At 43.2% G+C, this 22,630-nt stretch overlaps 1 protein-coding gene across 3 annotated transcripts in view; it reads left to right on the forward strand.

Annotated features, from left to right (window-relative positions):
* The first annotated feature begins 16,371 nt into the window (after nt 1–16,371).
* Nucleotides 16,372–22,630, forward strand: part of LOC311224075 (ceramide synthase 2-like) — a 36,675-nt gene continuing 30,416 nt past the window's right edge. For 2 of the 3 annotated variants that reach the window (XM_084308892.1, XM_084308890.1), the window contains exons 1-2: nt 16,372–16,389; nt 18,012–18,188. In XM_084308892.1, coding sequence (XP_084165018.1) covers nt 18,013–18,188 — 176 coding nt within the window. In that variant the 5' untranslated portion in view covers nt 16,372–16,389; nt 18,012. Of the gene's footprint in view, nt 16,390–16,616; nt 16,683–18,011; nt 18,189–22,630 lie in introns of all 3 variants that reach the window. The other variant, XM_084308891.1, reaches the window with a different exon arrangement.

Below are 22,630 nucleotides of genomic sequence, written 5' to 3' on the forward strand. Positions count from 1 at the left end.
CACACACACACACACACACACACACACACACACACACACACACACACACACACACACACACACACACACACACACACACACACACACACACACACACACACACACACACACACAGACACACACACACACACACACACACACACACACTCATCACTCATCACTCACTCACTGTGAGTGAACACTGACACTTCACAGTGTAAACAACAAAAAACTCTTAATGGTCGAAAGCAAGAGTGAAACGTTTTTGAGGGCTGTTTTAAGGGACAGTGGGTGTTGGCAGTCCAGATGTGGCTGTGGGGGGGCCTTCCAGAGGGAGGGTGCGGAATGCGGATGCTGCAAAAGGCCCCAGGTCTGAAGATTGGTCTTGATGGGAGTCAGACAATGGGAATCAAATCAAAAATACATAAATAAGCCCAAAATATATATAGTAGAGCGAGAGAGAGAGAGAGAGAGAGAGAGAGAGAGAGAGAGAGAGAGAGAGAGAGAGAGAGAGAGAGAGAGAGAGAGAGAGAGAGAGAGAGAGAGAGAGAGAGAGAGAGAGAGAGAGAGAGAAGAGAATCAATCAAAATACTCATATTTAGCGGCTAGGTGGCGCAGTGGGCGCCACCAACGCAGGAGATGCTGGGTTCGAGCCCAGCTCTCGGCGTTGCTACCAGCTTGGCTGGTCGTTCATACTAATACAATTGGCAGTATTAGGGGGTGGGAAGCTGGTGGGTGGGGATCGGACGTTGTGGACAGCGACTCCTACAGGTCGGTTGGTGCGCCTGCGCAGTAGAATCAGGAAGCGACGAGGGCGGCGTGTCCCTCCCACGCAGACCCTCGCCGCTGAGAGATCGCGCTGTGCAGGTGAAAAGATGTGACGGCTGCCTCCTCGAGTACCGGAGGGGACACGTGATGCAAGGCTTCGTCCACATTGCAGCCGGCTTGTGGAAGGCATGGCCTAACAGCGCTCGAGACAGGGGAGGGTAGAATTGGACAATGCGAAATTGGGGACGGGAGAAAAATGGGGAGAAAAAGTAGATCAAAAAAAATACTCATATTTAGAAAATAGGAATGAAATAACAAACTAAAAGTCGACTAAATTGCTATCTGGCCCTAGAGCTGCCGCGGTATTGATATTTTCCTTACCGCACAAATTTGCGAAATATTTCCTACCGCCGCGGTTATTACCGCACAGTGCGCACAAAAAAAAATAAAAAATGTAATGCATTTTCTTTTTTAGTAGTCTACTATTTATAGCATATAGCCTGCCTCTAGTCTAATGGCGCTTTTCCACTGCATAGTACCTACTCGACTCGACCCGCTTTAGGTACCTGGTACTTCGTTCCTTTTCCACTGCAGCCAGGTACTACTCCGTTTGTCTCCGTGTGGGGATGCAGGCGGGGCCGCTTGTGTACACTGAAAGCTCCGTGGGCATAGCCATGTCCGAGGGCTTGCAGCAAGCCAGAGTTTAACACAGTTTCAATCAATCAATCAATAACAACATTAACCAGACTCTCGTTGTGTCTATTGTGCTAAAGCTAACGTTACCTCATTGTGTCTATTCTACCAAGCAACCCGGGTTTAACGTTACCTCTCGTGTATATCTGCTGACGTTAGTATTAGGCTAATAACAACAACAAACTTAACACATCAGCGATCTTGTTGTGACACTAAACTCTCCGCTCGGTGGTAAATTGAGTTGATGTCGGTTTTGTTTCATCAATAAATGAGGCAGAATACACAGTGAATCCATCCTTTTCTGTTTATTACACTTGGTGCTGTCGCAAACAAATCCTGAATGAAATACATCCTTAGCGAGGCAGTAAAGATGGCGGCTTTCTGTTTTTGTTCAGAGACTCCAACGTGTGACGCGTCTCTCTTCTGACCAATCAGTGGTCTGCAATGTTTCACATGACTTTTCTGGTACCACTTCTACCCAATAGGGTCGCTTGGAACCGAGTAGGGTATATCTGCAGAGCCGCAAGTCCAACATCTGGGCGCTACTTTATTATTATTAAAAAAAACAGCGGTGATGCGGTATTCAGCCCAATGGGTGGGCGTGATGCAACAGCGATACCGCGGTAATGCGGTTATCGCGGCAGCTCTATCTGGCCCTGAACAGAGAATATGAATGGGCTTATCATCTATTTTCTGTCAGAGATGCAAAGCAGAGACGGATCTTGACCAAGTTCAGCCTCAGGACGACACGCATGGCTGCCCAGAGAGGAGTGCGTTGCAATATGAGACAGAATGCACTTCCTCCTCAAATGTGAAAAGTATTCTTCATTAAGCAAGTTTTTTTTCAGTGATCACATTTATTTTCACAGTATAATTGTGAAAAAAAACTGTTTTGCCCGACTTTCTTCACTTTAATGACACAGCCCCTCTACGTCAGACCAGCCTAGTCAGGGCAAAACAATGTTGGGGGCAAAAATCATGCTGAAGACTATCCCACAAATAGTCATTACCTGTTTGTGTAAACACATGTTTGTGTTTGTGTTCGTGAGGGCATAAAAAGCATTCGCTCTGTCAGGTCAAACACTCAATGCAATGCTACCACAACAGACAAGCACTGACAGTAGATCACACCCAACCAGAGACAAGCTGCTCTGCCTCACCACAGAGAAGCTATCACTGGCTGCAGCTCTGAATGTGACAAGTATGCCTGTGCCAACCAGCAGCTTTAGCTGGCTTTCTATGGTGGAGAAAACAAACCATCCATCCTCCTGTGTGTGTGTGTGTGTGTGTGTGTGTGTGTGTGTGTGTGTGTGTGTGTGTGTGTGTGTGTGTGTGTGTGTGTGTGTGTGTGTGTGTGTGTGTGTGTGTGTGTGTGTGTGTGTGTGTGTGTGTGTGTGTGTGTGTGTGTGTGTGTGTGTGTGTGTGTGTGTGTGTGTGTGTGTGTGTGTGTGTGTGTGTGTGTGTGTGTCTAAGTGTGAGTGCATCATCCAAACAGTGGCTGACGTGGGCAGGCAGCACGTCATCCACAAACACAAGGTTTGACCTAGAGCAGGGGTTCTCAAACTTTTTTATACCACGACCCCATTTTATTTAGGATTGTTTTTGGCGACCCCACACTTAATGTATTGTGTAATTTCTAAGTGGAATTAAGGAATATCAAAATAAAAGGACACTTTGTTGAACTTGATCATGCATATTTATTAGAACATAAACATGCCAGAACAAAAAAATATTTTTTTATATATTTTCTTTTTACTTGCCAATGCAATTCTTTACACTCACCTACCCACGACCCTACTTTGGGTCGCGACCCGTAGTTTGAGAACCGCTGACCTAGAGTTAACGTTACAATGGAATCATGTCTGTTTGAAGAACACAACCACACATCATCTCAAGATGTCCATGCCTGCGAACTGTAGCCTCTCTTTATCTTGCATGCCATCTGACACTATTGGATGGATATAGTAGTTCTGCCTCCGAGAGGTCATGTGTTCAGCCTTCGGACATTGTGCTCAGGAGCCTTACAGTACACTCTGAATGAATCTGGAGGGGAAAGAGAGAGAGAGAGACTGAGGTGAGTTTACCTTCACTGCTTGCCTCACAGAAACAGAGCCAGGCATTGTCAGGCATGGTAGTCTTCCAAGGGGGAAACTAGAGGAGGACCCCCCCCTCTCTTTTCTCTTTGGCGTTAATGCTAGTCCCAGGCTGTAAGTGGCTTAAACTGACATATCCCTTATAAAAATGTATCATGGTAGTTTGATGGTAATTTCAGTTTTTCAATATTACCTGTCATTGTATGAATTGTATTGTATGAATAAATAATTTACCATGTATCGCCATGGTACCACTTTTGTATAATCCAACCATGGTATAATCAAATCTAACCCATACTATCTATCATATTCCCATGATAGTAACCAAGAATGATGGCAATACCATGATACCTTTTCACAAGCGACTACTACAGTACACTTTATATAACCTACTGTACTTGCCAGACTTCTCTCCAACAGCACATTGATAAGTGCTGTCATTCACAAATTCATGAAAAGTAACCTTGGATAACTTAATTGAACACAGGCATGAAAATGAGAAATGTTGGCGGCTACGTGGTGCAGTGGGCAAGGCGCTCACCACGAATACTGGAGACTAGGCTCGAACAGGTTCGCCTCCCTGTTCGATCCCAGCGCTCCACATTGCTTTCAGTTTAGCTGGTCGTCCGCACTAATACACATTGGCAGTATTAGGGGGAGGGAAACTGATGGGTGGGGATCGGGCGTTGTGGACAGCGACTCCTACAGGTCGGTTGGTGCGCCTGCGCAGTAGAATCAGGAAGCGACGGGGGCGGGGCCCTCCAAAGCCCAGACGCGTGAACACTTTCGGCAACCAACTTGCGCTTCCGCGTTTCTCTGATTGGCCGAGCGCCTTCCGCGTTTCTCTGATTGGCCGAGCGCGGCTCCCCCTTAAGCTCCAGGAGAGAGGAGAGAGGCTGAAAACCCGCAGTTCTTGCCCGACTGATGGGAGCCGAATCCCGGATCCGATTTTTCTGATGAATACCCCCAAAACATGGAGGTCCCGAACGCATGGAAGTATTGATTGCGCCGTAACGAATCATTAAAAAAATATACCGTTAACTGGAATATGTTGTGCCTTTACACATATGTTGGATTATGTAATTGGTTTGTCATGACAAACTAATAAAAAATCGCGATTTACCCGGTGGCTACAACAACACACAGTGACTACTAGCCCCTTACGTGACTGCGGTTTGCAAGTCACTGTGCGTTGTTGTAGCCACCGGGTAAATCGCGATTTTTTATTAGTTTGTCACTCATGACAAACCAATTACATAATCCAACATATGTGTAAAGGCACAACATATTCCAGTTAACGGTATATTTTTTTAATGATTCGTTACGGCGCAATCAATACTTCCATGCGTTCAGGACCTCCATGTTTTGGGGGTATTCATCAGAAAAATCGGATCCGGGATTCGGCTCCCATCAGTCGGGCAAGAACTGCGGGTTTTCAGCCTCTCTCCTCTCTCCTGGAGCTTAAGGGGGAGCTTAGTATTCCTGCCTCTGAGGAGCGCGTCGCGGCTCATGCGCGCGCTCGGCCAATCAGAGCAATTCAGAGCAACGGGGAAGCGCATGTTGGTTGCCTAAAGTGTTCACGCAGCCCAGACCCCTGACGTTGAAAGATCGAGCCGCGCAGGTGGAAAGATGCGACTGCTGTCACCTTGAGTATTGGAGGGGACTCATGCTATGTATGACTTAGACTTAGTCCACATTGCAGCCGGCTTGTGGGAGGCATGAAACAGCGTTCAAAGACAGGGGAGGGTTGAATTGGATGTTACAAAAATTGGAATGGGAGAAAAAATAGAAAATGGGAGAAAAAGTGGATAAAAGAAATATGAGAAATGTTTATCTTGCTATTGTCATTTCTACAAAGCAACAGTTGTCTATGGGTTGTCATTGCCAAAAGCAGTGTTCCTGGCTCCAAAGACGACAGTTAAGATTAAACTGTTTCATCGCTTGTGTCCCCATTGTTATAATTTCTTTTTAAGATATGTTTTTTCATATTTTACAGCTTTATTATGGACAGGACAGGCAGAGAGGAAAGTTGGGTGAAGAGATAGGGAGGACATGCAAGACAAGTCCTGGGCCGGATTCGAACCCAGGACGTTGCGATTACGCTGCAAGTGCAGCTACCATGGCGCCCCTGTGTCCCCATTTTGACATCATCAAGGGTAATACTTCTGAACAGCTTGTTAGGCTTGTTTATATGAAGACTTCAAACCCTGGCCAAAATGTACCCACTGCCACTACTACTTCCCACAGCACTGTCCTTGAATCACTCACATTAAGCAAACACTTCTCCCTTTGTTCTACTATATTTTATACACACATTTTTCATCTAGGTGTTGTCACTGACATTATTTCCTATGTGATTATTGTTGCTCTCAAAATGCTCTCAAATGCCACTTTTGTTCTGCCTCGCTCTGGGTCACTGAGCAGAGCCTCTAGGTCCACATCTAGTGGTGACTGCAGTGTTGAGGCTCTGGGTCACTGAGCAGAGCCTCTAGGTCCACATCTAGTGGTGACTGCAGTGTTGAGGCTCTGGGTCACTGAGCAGAGCCTCTAGGTCCACATCTAGTGGTGACTGCAGTGTTGAGGCTCTGGGTCACTGAGCAGAGCCTCTAGGTCCACCTCTAGTGGTGACTGCAGTGTTGAGGCTCTGGGTCACTGAGCAGAGCCTCTAGGTCCACCTCTAGTGGTGACTGCAGTGTTCCACTATCGTAGATTTTCTTGTGAGGTCAAAAACTGTATTTTAAGCAATGTTGTCAGCACTAATTGCTTTTAGATGGTAGGATGAAGATCTGTTAGGATGAGGCAATCATTTGCTCTCTGCACTATCCTTTTTATGCAAGGAGGTCTTAAAGTGTGCCTACTATGTAGGGTATTTGTATTTATTATTTATTATTTTGCATAATGTATTGGATATGATGTATTGTGGTTTTCATTGTAAGGTTGGAGGGTGGGAGGTAAGATGGAGGTGAGAGGGAAGGAAGGTGGAGGGAGGGAAGGGAATTCTTTCTATGACTGTATTCTTGTATTTTGTATTATTTGTACTTTTACTGTATATGACTGGAAATTATCTTATTGCTAAATCTGGTGCACCCATCTTCTTGTTTACCACAAATGATTAATGTACATGCATACTGTCCTTTTCACAAACCAAATAAACCAAACTAATGCAATTGCACTGTATATGAAACACAGGTAATGATTTGTACTGTATATGAAACACAGGTGACCATTGGAGGTGTTGAAACTGAAACGTGAAAGTGAATAGAAACTATGCCCAGAACCAAATGATACAGTACATTTAGCTCTGTTCCTCGTTGATCAAGTCCAATTTAGAAAGGCGAGTAAGCATTTTTGTTGAGGTGATAGATGATGCAACATTTCCCCAATTATTCCAAATGCCAACCTCAGTCCTACTGAAGCCCCATCACTCTTTGTCTCAAATGGTCTAATCATGACTATAACTTTAAAAGTGTTAAACAACCAGCAGGTGGAATGCTTTCTTGCTTGGTATGAGCGGTAAGGAAGGTATTGTCATGTAGGCACTGCTCTAAATGTTCTACTGCAGGGAGGGGCAACTGGCGGCCCGCGGGCCGCATGCGGCCCTCACCGACGTTCCATGCGGCCCCAGGCCAATATATAAAAAAAAAAAAAAAATTATAATATTTTTTCATTTTTTTTTTTTTTTTTTTTTTTTATTGTATTCGACTAAGAAGAGTTGGCAGTCGACTCCTTTCGATCGATTAGTCGACTATTTGACTAATAGGGGTCAGCCCTAGTGTGGACATATGAAACGCTGTTGAAAGTGCCGTGCAGCAATATGGGGGTTTTGATAAACTGGATTCGCCGGGCTTCTAAGGCAGAGTGGCGTTGAGTGTCCAATGCTGCACTGCATTATACATCAGGTAAGTTCGCTAACATAATTTCCATCTATTGTGGGTCACTAATAATGACCAATGCGAGTCGAGTGTAGTCAAATTATATGCGAGAGTTGTTAAATCGTTTTTCTTTTTTTTTTATCTGATATAGGAGGCTCTCTGTGCCAAGAAGCTTGACTACTACAGCCATGTTATGGATTTGGTTACCAATCTAATTCGTGGAGGCAACAGGTCACTAAACCATAGAAAATATGTCTCCATTTTGGAAGAGATGGACACTGATTATGGCGACTTGCAGCTACACACAGAAATCCGATGGCTGAGCCGTCGGAAAGTACAGGAGCGACATTGAAACACTGCAAATGCAATTCAATGATCGGTTTGAAGATTACAACGGCATGCAGTCACGGATAGCGCTGTTTGCCGGCCCCCTCACCGCTACGGTGTCAGAGCAGCCCCCACCGTTGCAGCTTGAACTGTGCGAGCTACAGTCAGATCCTTTTTTTCAAGCAAAGAGAAATGAGAGGGGAATTTCGTTTTGGAAACTGCTACCTGAGCCCCGCTTCCCACTCCTCAGGGACTTTGCCCTCTCTATGGCCAGTATGTTTGGGAGCACATACATATGTGAGAGCAATTTCTCAAACATGAAGCACATCAAGTCAAAGGAGAGAAACAGGCTGTCGGATGAAACATTATTTCATCTGATGCAGATTGCATGCACAAACATTGAAGTTGACATTCCTGCTATTGTGCGCCAACAAGAGAGACCACAAGTTTCTCATTAAAGACAGGGGGGGGGAGGAGATGATGAAGAGGTGTAGAGGGGGGGGGAGGAGATGATGAAGAGGTGTAGAGAGGGGGGAAGAGATGATGAAGAGGTGTAGAGAGGGGGGGGGGAGATGATGGAGAGGTGTAGAGAGGGGACCATTATTATTATTATTATTATTATTATTATTATTATTATTATTATTATTATTATTATTATTATTATTATTATTATTATTATTATTATTATTATAACCATTATTGACCCACTGTGGGGCGAGGGTGAATGTCATGCCAGTTTGATAAAGGGTCAATGGGAGGCATGTAGTATTGCACTTTACTTTACTTGCACTTTACTTGTTTACTTTTGTAGTGTTCAGATAACACTAATAACACAAACACAAAGCAGCATTCCTGCTGCATTTCACTACAACAGTAAATCAAAAGTGCAATAATAAATGATTTTGTTAAATGTATACACTTTTATCCTGCTACTAAACAAAACATTCCGGAGTACTTCATATCCATAACATGCATTTCAGTGTTATAATGTTTTGTTTAGTAGCAGGATAAAAGTTTATACATTTAACAAAATCATTTATTATTGCACTTTTGATTTACTGTTGTAGTGAAATGCAGCAGGAATGCTGCTTTGTGTTTGTTGAGCAGTGGGCTTTAAGTTCATACATTTATTTTATTAGAAGCCTTAATTATAATTGATCATTTTTGTATATATTTGGGGTTACACAGCAATACTTTTAAATTCAGCTGTTTATAAATTCATAAAGTTGAAATTGCATTACTAAATGCATTTGAAATGGAATAAAAACAAAGTTACAACAAATTATAATTGTTTATATACCTTGTGACTATTAGGGCTATTTGAGTGATGGGGTACTACTGGCGCGACTGCCGATAAACAATGCGGCCCCCCAGATTGATTGTGGACATTTTGTGGCCCTCACCATATACAAAGTTGCCCACCCCTGTTCTACTGTGACAAGTTTAGTGTAGCTCCCCAAGGCAGGGGTCATTCAAGATAGTCTCATTTGTTGATAAATACTTGTAATGATATAATGTAGTTCATGACTTGTTAAGCAGCTATTGCAACCAAAGGTACCAACAATGCAACGGTAGGCTAGATTACCTACAAGTTGTTTTCACTATTGTACCTTACATTTCACCATTGTAAGTGTATAGACTATCTAGGCTACATGTAAAAAAAAAATAATAATAATAATAATAATAAAATGAAATACAATTTTAATTTGTTTTAACCTTTAACCATGGCTGCAAGACACATTTTTATTGTGTGACCAATGACCATAAACATTTGACTTTGAATAATCATCCTCCTGTCATGCAATCTACCACTGGGGGAAGTCTTCCTAACTTCCGTCTGCATGCCCGTTTCCCATCTGTCCTGTCAGGTCTGTTAGCTTTGGCTAAAGCGAATCTTCTCCTGCAGCAGCCGGATGGCTCGTGTTGTAATCCCTGTATCTTTCACTCTTGGCAGTTTCTCGCTGCTTTAGCACCAGGCCACTCGTTAAAGGGGAACTATCTTATAAATGGCCTTTTCCAGTGTTTAGCATTGTTTTCTAGTGTGACCGATCGTATGTTACTCCTTCTGCATTGTGTTAAATGTCGATGCCCAGAGGGAGTTTCGAACACGGGTCTAGACCGCTGCACTAAGAGGTGAATTCACTCCTGGGTACCATATCTATGTGTCTATTAACCATGTTATGGGGAAGTGAGTTTAACTCGCAGCCCGCTTACTGCCACAGTCACTTCACAACACACACGTTCATCGTGACTGTGGATATTACTCACGGACCTCCGTTACACTCACCTCCCTAAACTCACGCCACCTCAGGACATCCGGGTCACGGTACCAGTGTGACCGATCGTATGTTACTCCTCTTGCGTTGTGTAATTTGTCGATGCCCAGAGGGAGATTCGAACACGGGTCTCCCACGCCATGGGCGACAACATAGACCGCTGCACTAAGAGGTGAATTCACTCCTAGGTACCGTATCTATGTGTCTTTTAACCCTGTTATGGGGAAATGAGTTTAACTCGCAGCCCGCTTACTGCCACACGTTTATTGTGACTGTGGATATTACTCACGGACCTCCGTTACACTAGCAATGTGGGGTTGTACCAACACTGTCTATGTCTAAAATTCAAATTTGTGCGCATTCCTCCAGTTCAGATGAGACAAGGTCCTCCCCCAGTGAACTAAGCCATTCTGAATTTAGCGGACCTGTGACGTGTAAGGATTCTGATCTGCATACCTCAGCTCCTTCTGTGGTTGTAGCCACAATCAACAATTCGCTCAACAACGGAGCGAGTGGAAATAATGCGAAAGCGGTTTCCCTGTCACTGACACTTCCTCAAAAAGAGAGAAAAAGAGAGAGAGAGAGAGAGAGAGAGAGAGAGAGAGAGGGAGAGACAGACAGATAGAGAGAGGGAGAGAGAGGCTCTCATACGGTGCGACTCGTCTCGGAGCATTTACACACACGATTGCGTGTGTGTGGGGGGAAACACATGCGCTCTCTGAGCGATCTCTCCCCTCTCTCTCCCTCTCTATCTCTCTCTCCCTCTCTCTTGCTCGCTCGTTCTCTCTCTCGCTCTCTCTCGTATCAGCACTTGCGTCACGTCAACCTGTTGCAAAATATCATAGCGCACGCTCCCATGCGTATTCCGATCCGTGCAATAATATTCACGGGGGTATATATTGTCATTTGAAACAAGTTACCAATGCATTGTCCCGTGGGATTATGCCCCCCGCTGCGAAATTAATTAGTCTCCCTCTCTATCTCTCTCTCTCCCCCCAAAGTTATCTGCCAGTGCAGACTGTCACTCAAAGCGCATTGCGAGTATGGGCGGAGCCCAGCCAAAAACAGCTTGGAATCTGGAAGTGCAGAAAATGCTGCTAGAGTACTTGATTAGAAATACAAAACAATGCATTTAAAAAAAAAAAAAAAAAATTACAGATGTGTTCCATAGACTCACAGGAATTGTGTAAAATTGCCCAAATAGTGATAGAAATAGTAAGATAGTTCCCCTTATTGTAGGAGCAAATCCTGAAAAGAGCTTTCATTTTTGAGATACTGTACCCTCTGCCCGAAGTAAAACAAAAAGGGTTTTCGTAACTTTGATGTGTTTGCGTCATGCAATGGTTAGTCATATATATATATTAGGGCTGTCAAAATTAATGCTTTAATTTTGGAGATTAATTTAAATTATTTAAAGCATTAAAATAAATTAATCTAGATTAATCTATGGAGTGAAAAATCCTCAATCTTAGCACCGTGGATATAAGAAAGAGGTCTAGCTGAGTCAATGTTGATGGTTTTGTTGAACATTTGTATTTCACAGGAGAGAAACTGTATTCAAAGAAAGCTATTAAAATAGTCTTTGAATCTAATATACTTTCTTTGTGTTGATTTTACATTAATTCCATGATTTTACTCAAGTAAATATCTGTTACAAGCTTCGGTCTTAAGTAGAAAAATGCTATTTTTTATCTAGATTAATTACAGAAAATTGTGAATTAATTAGTTTTTTTTTTAATCTATTGACAGCACTAATATATATATATATATATATATATATATATATATATATATATATATATATATACCCATGAATAAATAAATATATATATTATCCATAGGTAGGAATGTGCAGAATAAAACCCCCGTATTTTTGTTGTTGTTGTTGTGATGTTGTGATGTTGTTCTGATTCTGAATTACATTGCACAAAATGTGGGACCCTCTCGAAAACGAGATATTGTATCTCAATGTGGTTATCCCAATAAAAGAATTTCAATATAGAGGAGAACCTACTCCTATACTAATTTGTATATTTTGTACCCAGTTTAATCACCTGTAGGCCTACATTGTATATTGCTGTTGCACTTTACTGCTGCACATTTGCACTCTGGTTAGATGCCAAACTTATTTCCGTTGTACTGTACTTGTGCTGTATAATGACAATACATTTTAATCTAATATAATTAATCTAATTTTCAACTATTAGAGATGCACTTATTCTAATTCATTAATTAATTCAATTATTTGTTTCTTTAGAATGATAGTGAAATTGACACCCATTTGCCATTTGTCCCACAGTGTGTATTCATGGCTTTATTCACACTTTTTATTGGAACAATAAGTTGGTCACAAAGAGATATTGGGCAAGTTAAGGCAGTGGTTCAAGTTTCAAATGTGTTTTTATTTGTCACATATAAAGTACATGTACTTTACAGTGTAATGCTTGGTTCTGTATGAGCCCCTGAGAATGTGCTTCATACAGTAAAAAGGTAAGTAAAAGAGGAATAACACGATACAATATATAATATACAATACAACCTAAGTACAATCTAAGTACAATGAGTAAAAATGCAGACAAGAGGTACGCCGCAAGATGATTTTAAGGGGTTGTGAAAAGACATGCAAATACATAATGATGCTTAGTTATAATGTTTTGTATAGATGCTTATTTTCTTATGAATATTAGTCTGAAGTGCTCCTCCAATCATTAATGAAGTTAAATAGCCTGAAGGGGAGAAAAACAAGTAATTCCTTGGTGTCAAAGTTCACCATTCTGTCTATGCTTGCTTGACTATGTGTTTTTCTGCACTTCACCAAAAAACAATTGTAGACACCTGAATATGTCTACCAATAATTCAATGTGTATAACGTTAATTCCTTGCATTCTCTGTGTTCGCGATGACGTTGTGTAACTGGCTGACCGCTCTTGATCCTCCCTATCCTAACATTGACACTTAATAGTGGGACATGATACACGTTGGTCAGGGAGACACAGGTGAAGAAGGATGGGCTCAGGGCGCGGCGCCGACGGAGGAACTTCCTCTTCATCGTTTTCCAGAGAAGGAAGAGGTTGCACGGAGCTGGAGCTCCGGACATCAAGCATGCGAGATATAAACCCAGTTACAAAGCGGGTTAGTAATGAGTATGCGATAGCTTAGCTTTTAGTTAATGTGGAAGAGACATTGTGAACGAAGAAGCAGACGAGATACTGCCGAAGAGTGTGGTAGATATTGCCCACATTGCGTTTTATCTGAAGTATATGCGTCATGACAGGGGGTCGTCCCGACCCACATCTTAGCTTCAGTTAGGCTAGCCTAGCGAGAGCACTAGGTGCCCAGTGCGGAAAGAGCTTTCATTCTTGTGTAAATGCCTGTACAAAGAATAAGACTTTCAGTAAACAAGAGCTCAATGGGACCACATTCTGTTAATGTGCATTCTGTCTAACCCTTTCCTTTCCGGGTAATGCTCATTACAGTTTAACCCTTTCCCCACCCCCTGCCTATGCTTCATTGGGAAAGGTCTCTACTCGCCAATCAGGAAGGGTACTGCTTTGGGGAGCGAATATATCATCCATCATTACTGCCATCGGGTGTGGGAGGGCACGGGAAGTATTGGGGGAAGTGTGGGTGTGTGGGGAGATACTGCTAATCGCCCTGGAGGGCAAGAAGGACCAGCGCACCATCCCTAGGTTAGTGAATCCTAGGCCCCATCCACTCTCGCTGCTAAACCTCCACTTCAATACTCCTGGCCTACAGTCAGGGACTCAGCCGGACCCAGCTCTGCTGCGTTCCCACTACCAGGTGGCCGTGTACATCCACTCCCATAAGTAAGGGATAATGTATAGCTACGAGGTCATTGTCACAAAATAATTGACCGACACGGAGTTTAAAATACCGAGCCGCCTCGGCGAGGTGTTTTAAATGTCAGTGAAGGTCAATTATTTTGCGATGATGACCGAGTATAGCTATACATTATCCCGCTTATTACATGGCTAACTTACTAACAATATACCTAATTCATTTTACAAAATCGACAAGACGAGATCAAATGCAGACGCAGTTGTTCTGTGGCTCTTTCAGCCCAAATAAAGTGATTATTATTATCGCCGGCAGCCCGGCAGGTGTGTCTAATTGCACTGAAACAGTGTGTGTCAGTGGGGCTTGATTACTCCAGCTGCGAAAAACAATAATCACCGGTGGTTATCGAAAAATAATTCACCGCTGTCGGGGGCTATTGACCAATCACAATCAAGCATTTCGGCGAATGTTAAAACGCCATGTAATAAAGCAGGGATAATCCACCCTGCTACACAATGCTGATTTATTTTGCACAATCTCACACACATCCAAAAACTCTAAACAGTTTTGCACCATGAAATGATGTAGATGAAAAAATAACAATACCCTGTCTTGTTCAATGTTCCCGGTGACATCGCTGGTGGTGGCCATATTCAAACTAATTTACTCTCAATAACTGTCAAACCAAATGAATGTGTGCAAAACTGTTTCTAGTTTTTGGCTGTGTGTGAGATTATATGCAACACAAGAGAAACTTGAAAGTGCCCCTTCAAGGATGTAAATCAATCTAATGTGCCCCACCCTTGTTGTGTCAGTCCTCTTATGCTAGCCTTGTCCCATCATGTCTGTGGTGTTTTATGTCTCATGACAAATAACATGTTCCAGCAACTTCCAGGACACAGAATGTGACGTAATCATCCTCCGTGCCATAAACTGGGTGAGCATGGGCCCACTTGAGATGTTCAAGGATAAGGGAGGGTAGGGGGTGCAGAGTGTGTCTGGTTATGTCATCATGGATGAGGGAGGGTAGGGGGTGCAGAGTGTGTCTGGTTATGTCATCATGGATGAGGGAGGGTAGGGGGTGCAGAGTGTGTCTGGTTATGTCATCATGGATGAGGGAGGGTAGGGGGTGCAGAGTGTGTCTGGTTATGTCATCATGGATGAGGGAGGGTAGGGGGTGCAGAGTGTGTCTGGTTATGTCATCATGGATGAGGGAGGGTAGGGGGTGCAGAGTGTGTCTGGTTATGTCATCATGGATGAGGGAGGGTAGGGGGTGCAGAGTGTGTCTGGTTATGTCACCTTAATTACTAAGTGAGGACACACTCCTATCACAGATGTTCTGTTGAATCAAGCTAACTACACTTCAACAAGGCTCAGCAGTTGATGTTCTGTTGAATCAAGCTAACTACACTTCAACAAGGCTCAGCAGTAGATGTTCTGTTGAATCAATACACTTCAACAAGGCTCAGCAGTAGATGTTCTGTTGAATCAATACACTTCAACAAGGCTCAGCAGTAGATGTTCTGTTGAATCAATACACCTCAACAAGGCTCAGCAGTAGATGTTCTGTTGAATCAAGCTAACTACACATCCACAAGGCTCAGCAGTAGATGTTCTGTTGAATCAAACTATAACTCCACAAGGCTCAACGTCTCAGAACCTATGAAATGTGGTGCAAATACCTCAAAAAAGTACTCCTGCATGTTGAGGTAGAGTGAGTATTTCCAAAGGGATGTCCAGTCATCTGAAACAAAAGTATGGGTATGGAAAGAAAATAATAGAATCAATCAGAAGGGTACATCTTTATTTTGGTTAGGGTTAGCCCCAACCCACACCAGGAGGATTATTGCATAATTCAGTAAGAGACACCCAAAAGGGACATTTCTATGCGTTATAGTGGTGGCCTGGATCAGTAAACCCTAGTGTGGTCATGCATGTGGGATATACAAAGGCCTGTGTGAGATGCTTGATGTGGAAGAAACAGCGCCCTTGGGTGCCCGTGCCTTTTAATGTAAACAGTTAATTGTGTAATGTAGTGATAGCAGACTTACCAACAAAAAAGTGATTGGTGTGGTGAGCATTTGGATGAAGTGTCCTCCACCAGGTTATGAGTTTCTGCACACGATCTGAAGGGAAACACAAGAAGATGGAGCAAACTATATGGTTGTAACTCTCTCAAATGAATTTCTTAGGTGTTGTTCTTTGTTATCCAAGAGCCGACACATTTAAAGCTGCCATAAACAGAATTGCTCGGTTCAAGTAGTATACAGTGGGTTGAGCAAGGGGATGCCCTGCCTACACCATTAGAAAAGCACTGTGGGAAATCAAATCAAAGGAATCCTGTCCTATTTAATTTATCCATTCCCAGCAGCAGCTGTTGAATTATTATTTTCACAGGCAATAAAACATTTGTCTGGAAATCAAAATATGAAGCATGCTTAGCTCATGCTGTCGCTGACATTATTCCCGTCATCCGTTTGAAGAGGGACGCCGCGTGGCCCCGCCCCTCGCAGAGGCAGGTTGCGGCAAATGCTCCTCCTCGCGCATTTACCGCTGGGTTTCCCATCACAAGTGCGCGGACAGGTAACTATGATTTCATATTTCTAATAAGTTATAGTCTCAACATTTAGATTTTTTTTATTTTTTTTTATATGATTTGAGTAATATGACTGATATTTGTTGAAGGCTCTGTCGAAGCATTTTATTCTGTAGCGGGATGAAAGAGAGGCTTCCTCCTGCCAGGCTTTATGAATCTTGCTCGCCTTATATTTATTTTTAAATAAAGCCTTTTGATTTATTTATTGCTGAAGGAAGGCGTTGTCCTCCCAGTCTCCCACGCTGCTGCGCTTTATTCCTGGCAGCGCCTCAAGTCTGCAGTACGTGTTTTGGTTTGTCTTTTCGCAGAGTAAATTTTACTCAAACTGAGTCCATTTGAGCCCAATTGTAAGTAATATTTTACTCAGTTTGAGTAAAATGTACTCAGTTTGAAATTTACTGTGCACATGATCGGTTGATATGCATGGACTGTTACGATAATATGACAAATATATTTTTACAATACATTTAAAGTTATTTTACAATAGTCATAAATGTGCAGCTACATTTAGGTTGGTTCCTATAAACTCAGACCGATACATTTCAAGCATTCGCAGAACGTTTGTTTGTTTGTTTGTTTGTTTGTTTGTTTGTTTCTGTGTGTGTCGTGTGTGTGTGTGCGTGACTGCGTGTGCGTGCGTGTGTGCGTGCGTGCGCATGTTTGTGTGTGTCTGCATAATTAGGTATTTTTTCCAGAGTAGGCTATACAATGCATAGATTACTTTTGGTGGGTCCCCATATATTAATTGAACATTTATGAAAATATTTAGCTTGGGTTGGTTTGATTGCTTTTAGATTGATCAGAATGATGCATGTAGTATGCAGCTGTTTGATTATTTTAAAAGTATTTAATTAAATAACAACAATATTGGATTAGTATCAGCAGATACCTGAAGCCCAGGTATCGGTAATGAATCGCTGCGTCCCTATAAGCCTTGGTCCCAGAGACATTGTGTCCCCAACCAAATAATGTTTAAGAATCCCATGTCTAATGTAAACAACAGTCATTGAACATTTCTTGAAGTAAAAATGGCTGAAGCTTCATAACATAATTTAGTGTGTTTTTACATACAAAAAGATACTTGGATATTTAACAGTAAATAATGTCTTAAGTCAGGATAAGGTGTAAGCTTTTTCATATCCCAATTAGAAGGAAGTGTCACCCTATACATGAGAAACAATATTATTGGTAGTATTAGTCTACCATGGAAACATTATCCAAGCAGTTTATTGCTACTGTAAACAGTAGGAAAGGAAAGGTGGAATATTCAGGTAGTATACTGAATAATATAGGAATATTAATTGCTGGGAGGGTTTCCACTGCTGTCTATATTAATATAAAAATGATGTCAATGTTTTAGCAGGGTCTGCTTTGGAGACTAAACAAACTCTCACATGGTGGAATACTCTTATACTCCCCTCCTCTCCTCTTCATACCCCTCTTCTTCTCCTCTCCTTTCCTCTCCTCATCTCTCCTCTCTACACCCCTCCTCTCCTCTCTTCTCCTCTCCTCTCCCTTCATCTCCTCTTCTGTCCATACCCATCCTCTCTTCTCCTCTCCTCCTCTCTCCTCCCGCCTCCTCTCCCCTCCTCCCGCCTCCTCTCCCCAGGATGGAGGGAGTGTTAGATGAGTGGCTGTGGCAGGAGGAGTACTGGCTGCCTCCTGGTATCGGCTGGCGGGACATTGAGATGAATGAGGGCGAGGGGCGCTACCCTCTACCCAGAGATCTGCTTTACACACTGCCTCTAGCCCTCGGCTTCATCGCCCTCAGATATGTCTTTGAGAGGTGAGACATTCTGTGACTGTGTCTTGGCAGAGCTGGGTCAGAGAGTGTTTGAGATAACAGTCATGTTGTTATGAGATTTACAATGAGTGACTCAGTTAAGTGCCAAATGTTTCTGTGTTTAAGCTGCTCCTCGACATGTGTTTTCATGCCGTATATGTTGCCTCACCGCCCTTCCCTCTCCCCTAGGGTGCAAGCTCAACCGAAATTACTTTCTGCAGGTGTAAGCTAAATTTGCGTTCCTCTTCCTGGCTTGCTGGCTGGCTGTCTGGCTGACTGGCCGGTTTTCTGCCTGCTCAGCTGTCTGTCTGGTTTGCAGGCTAGCTAAGTGGCTCCTCTGCCCGTTGGAAGTATTCCCAGTGGACAATGGAGAATGTAGGGAGCGGACGGACAGAGGGAGGCAAGTCTCATGACAGTTTTAGCTGCTGATTCTGTGAAAGCCCTTTCTTCACCAAAGGGGGATTGGGTTTGGCTGTATACAGATGCCATCAGTACGGAGAAGTGTGTGTGTGTGTGTGTGTGTGTGTGTGTGTGTGTGTGTGTGTGTGTGTGTGTGTGTGTGTGTGTGTGTGTGTGTGTGTGTGTGTGTGTGTGTGTGTGTGTGTGTGTGTGTGTGTGTGTGTGTGTGTGTGTGTGTGTGTGTGTGTGTGTGTGTGTGTGTGTGTGTGTGTGTGTGTGTGTGTGTGTGTGTGTGTGTGTGTGTGTGTGTGTGTGTGTGTGTGTGTGTGTGTGTGTGTGTGTGTGTGTGTGTGTGTGTGTGTGTGTGTGTGTGTGTGTGCGTGCGTGCGTGCGTGCGTGCGTGCGTGCGTATTTGTGTGATAGTGGTGGGGTTTCCTATGTAGACCTCTATAGCACACACTAAGTGTGGGATACATTTGGCCCCCCAATGTTGACTGGGTGTTGATGCTGAGTTAGTAGAGAGTAGTGTCGACTCTTGCGTACATTCAGTAGTGCTGTCTGTTCATCAGCAAAAACACAAACAGGAAAAAAAAAGTCAGAGATGCAAACTTCTCATTGAGCCTGTTGTGTGTTTGGAGAGACCTGCCCGGAAAGAAAACACTGCTGTTATAAACACATGAGGGACTGGAGGCTTCTATGAGGTGGTGCTGATGAGTGACAGACCTGAATGAAAATCTACTCATATGTGATTTCAAATATTTGAACTGTATGAGGCGTGTTTGATGAAATAAAAGTCACGGAACGCATCTAAACCACAGTAGGTGCTGCTACTGAACCACAGAGCCTGGACCACAGACAACAGCTACTGTAGGTGCTGCTACTGAACCACAGAGCCTGGACCACAGACAACAGCTACTGTAGGTGCTGCTACTGAACCACAGTGACTGGACCACAGACCACACCTAGGTGCTGCTGTGCTTAAATTAAACAAGAATGACACAATAAACAATGCAGTTGTATAATGTGCAGCGTTATGTTCTGTCATGTTCTGACATGACAATGGAGCCTAAACTACACATATATGCACCACAAACGATGAAAGTTATAATTGACCAACTACTACGAAGCACAAATGCCCACTAGCTGCGGGGCTTACACAGTAATATGCCAAAATATTTAGACACAAAAAGCATGAATGTTAGCAAAACAGTGTATCTATTTGTGGGCATTGCATTCCCCGATTCATTGCCCTGCTATGACATAGACATAGATCATCATCGTCAATCATCTCTCTTATCGATCGTCAACACTACTCAGAGAATGGTAATGAAAGCGTGTGCAGACCTTTCTGTTCATCTGTCAGAAACAGCCCACCGCTTCTTTCTCCTTGCTTTGTAACTTTTTTTTTTTTTTAAGATTGATTTTTTAGCGTTTATCGCTTTATTCTACTGGGCAGTCCAGTAGAGAGAGAGAGAGAGGTGAAACGGGAGACAGAGTGGGGGGAATATATTTGACAAATAACGACAGGTTCGGGAATCGAACCTGGGTCGGCCGTGCCGCGACTCAGCACGTTATGTGGTTCGCCACTGGGGCGCCCCTTGCTTTGTAACTTTATTCCCATTATTTCTGCTGTATGTCCTCTGATAATCCATGACCTGTCACCAGCCTGTTGATTCTTCTAAACAATTTTGGCCTGCAAGGGTCCGACTGGCTTGTCAAAAGCTCAACAAATACAACAGTTTTATTTTTTTTACATTTGACTACTTTCCCACCGCGTTGGTGAGAGTTGTTTTCTTCACACAGTCAGCAGTAGGTTAGTTCACATGCACAAAACTCAAGCACTGCGTTCAGGGCAGGCGTCACTGTGTGACCTGATATACTGTACATTTCTCAATTTCTTTTTTAATCTGATTTAGATAGCAGCATTGAGCCAAAATAGTCTACTATGCTATGCCTACTTAAGCAAGGGATTTATGAGTAACTTTAATGGGAAATAAAAGAATGACTGAACACATGTGTGTGTCACTGCATGACGACATCGTCAATGTGTGCAATGAATAAAGACTTCTTCAAAGTCCAGTATAATCTTTAATCTTAATAACATTCAATCTTACAGGGGTTTACACTAAATGTATTGACAGTGACAGGGGAGCTGCCGGATCTGAGCAAATAGGTGCCGGAGGTCCCAGATCTTGTTCCGACAGGATCTGGCACAGATTAAGCCCTGCTTATTAGATAAAACAGATGATATATATATATGTGTGTGTTAAACTATGTTTTTTTTATGGCAGATGTTGACAATGTTTACCATTGGGGACACAATTTGCAGTTGAAAAAAGGTAATACATTTGCAATATTGCAATATTACAATATGATATGATAATTGTGGGGCCTCTGGTGATTCCCACATGTGTAGGCTTATGTACATTATGTGAAAACCTCTAGTGTGCCTTAAAAAGGCCTGTTACACTGTTGCATCGGTGGTTGTGGAGTGGTAGGCTAATAGTACCAGTAGGCAAAACAGGAATGTGAACCAGAGAACTGTGATGGAAGAGTAGCTGGGAGACACATCTCTTTTGCATGCTTTTTATTATCAGCAACAGCCTTTTCAATGTTCTTTGCACGTGGACAACAGGGCTGTTATTTTACAAGACCGGTGTTGTTTTGAACCCTGTTTGTGTGTTCATTAGCTAATTATTAGTTAGGAGTTGTACTTTTAGATGTAGGCTACTTTGGGGGGTACATTGAATATTATTGTAGTATGTATTGAATATTTGCATATGGATGTGTGACTGACTGTCTGTCTGTCTGTCTGTCTGTCTGTCTGTCTGTCTGTCTGTCTGTCTGTCTGTCTGTCTGTCTGTCTGTCTGTCTGTATGTCTGTCTGTCTGTCTGTTGTTGTTGTTGTTGTTGTTGTTGTTGTTGTGGTGGTGGTGGAGATGTGATCTTGATGTTTGTTTACATTATGAGAAGCAGTGAACTGAAAAGTGAATAGGTGTCTAAACTTCCCAGCCAGCAGCTGCTTCCCCTGCTGAGGTGTGTGTGTGTGCGTGTGTGTGTGTGTGCGTGCGTGCGTGCGTGCGTGCGTGCGTGTGTGCGTGCGTGTGTGTGTGTGTGTGTGTGTGTGTGTGTGTCTAATGGAGGTTCCTGTAACCAGAGAACACTTGTGTCTCATTTTAAAGAGTCCCTGACCTTCTCATCCGCTCTGATCTCTCCCTCCCCACCAACACCAGGATGATTATCTGTGATAGAGTTACAGACACACACACACACACACACACACACACACACACACACACACACACACACACACACACACACACACACACACACACACACACACACACACACACACACACACACACACACACACACACACACACACACACACACACACACACACACAGAGAGAGAGAGAGATCATGTGTCCCTTGAAGGCATATCAGCTATGACAAAGACTGTCTGGTCAAAAGTCACAATAAGCCTGTGGGAGTGGTTCTACGGGCTTCAGGACCGACATCAGATAAGATCAGATCAGATAAGATAAGATAAGATAAAATAAGAAAAGAAGGCCTTCATTGTTGGCAATTACATTGAAGGGCAATTACAACAGTGCAGCATGTCAATTATAGGTCTCTGCAATACCCCATTAACCTTCCTCCACTTGAGGGTGAGTGAGTGTGTGTGTGTGTGTGTGTGTGTGTGTGTGTGTGTGTGTGTGTGTGTGTGTGTGTGTGTGTGTGTGTGTGTGTGTGTGTGTGTGTGTGTGTGTGTGTGTGTGTGTGTGTGTGTGTGTGTGTGTGTGTGTGTGTGTGTGTGTGTGTGTGTGTGTGTGTGTGTGTGTGTGTGTGTGTGTGTGTGTGTGTGTGCGCGTGCATGCGTGTGTGTATGTTTGCCTGGGTGCGTGCATGGGGGTGTATGTGTGCGCACAGACTGGCACCCTAGACATAATGGCTCATTATGTTCCCACTCTACTGTACTTTGTTGTGCTGTAGTGCGACTACTCATTACTCTTTACACCTCATAGATGAGAACATGGATGATAA

The sequence above is a fragment of the Notolepis coatsorum genome (genome assembly GCF_963971535.1).
Source record: "Notolepis coatsorum genome assembly, chromosome: 2".
Lineage (NCBI taxonomy): Eukaryota > Metazoa > Chordata > Actinopteri > Aulopiformes > Paralepididae > Notolepis > Notolepis coatsorum.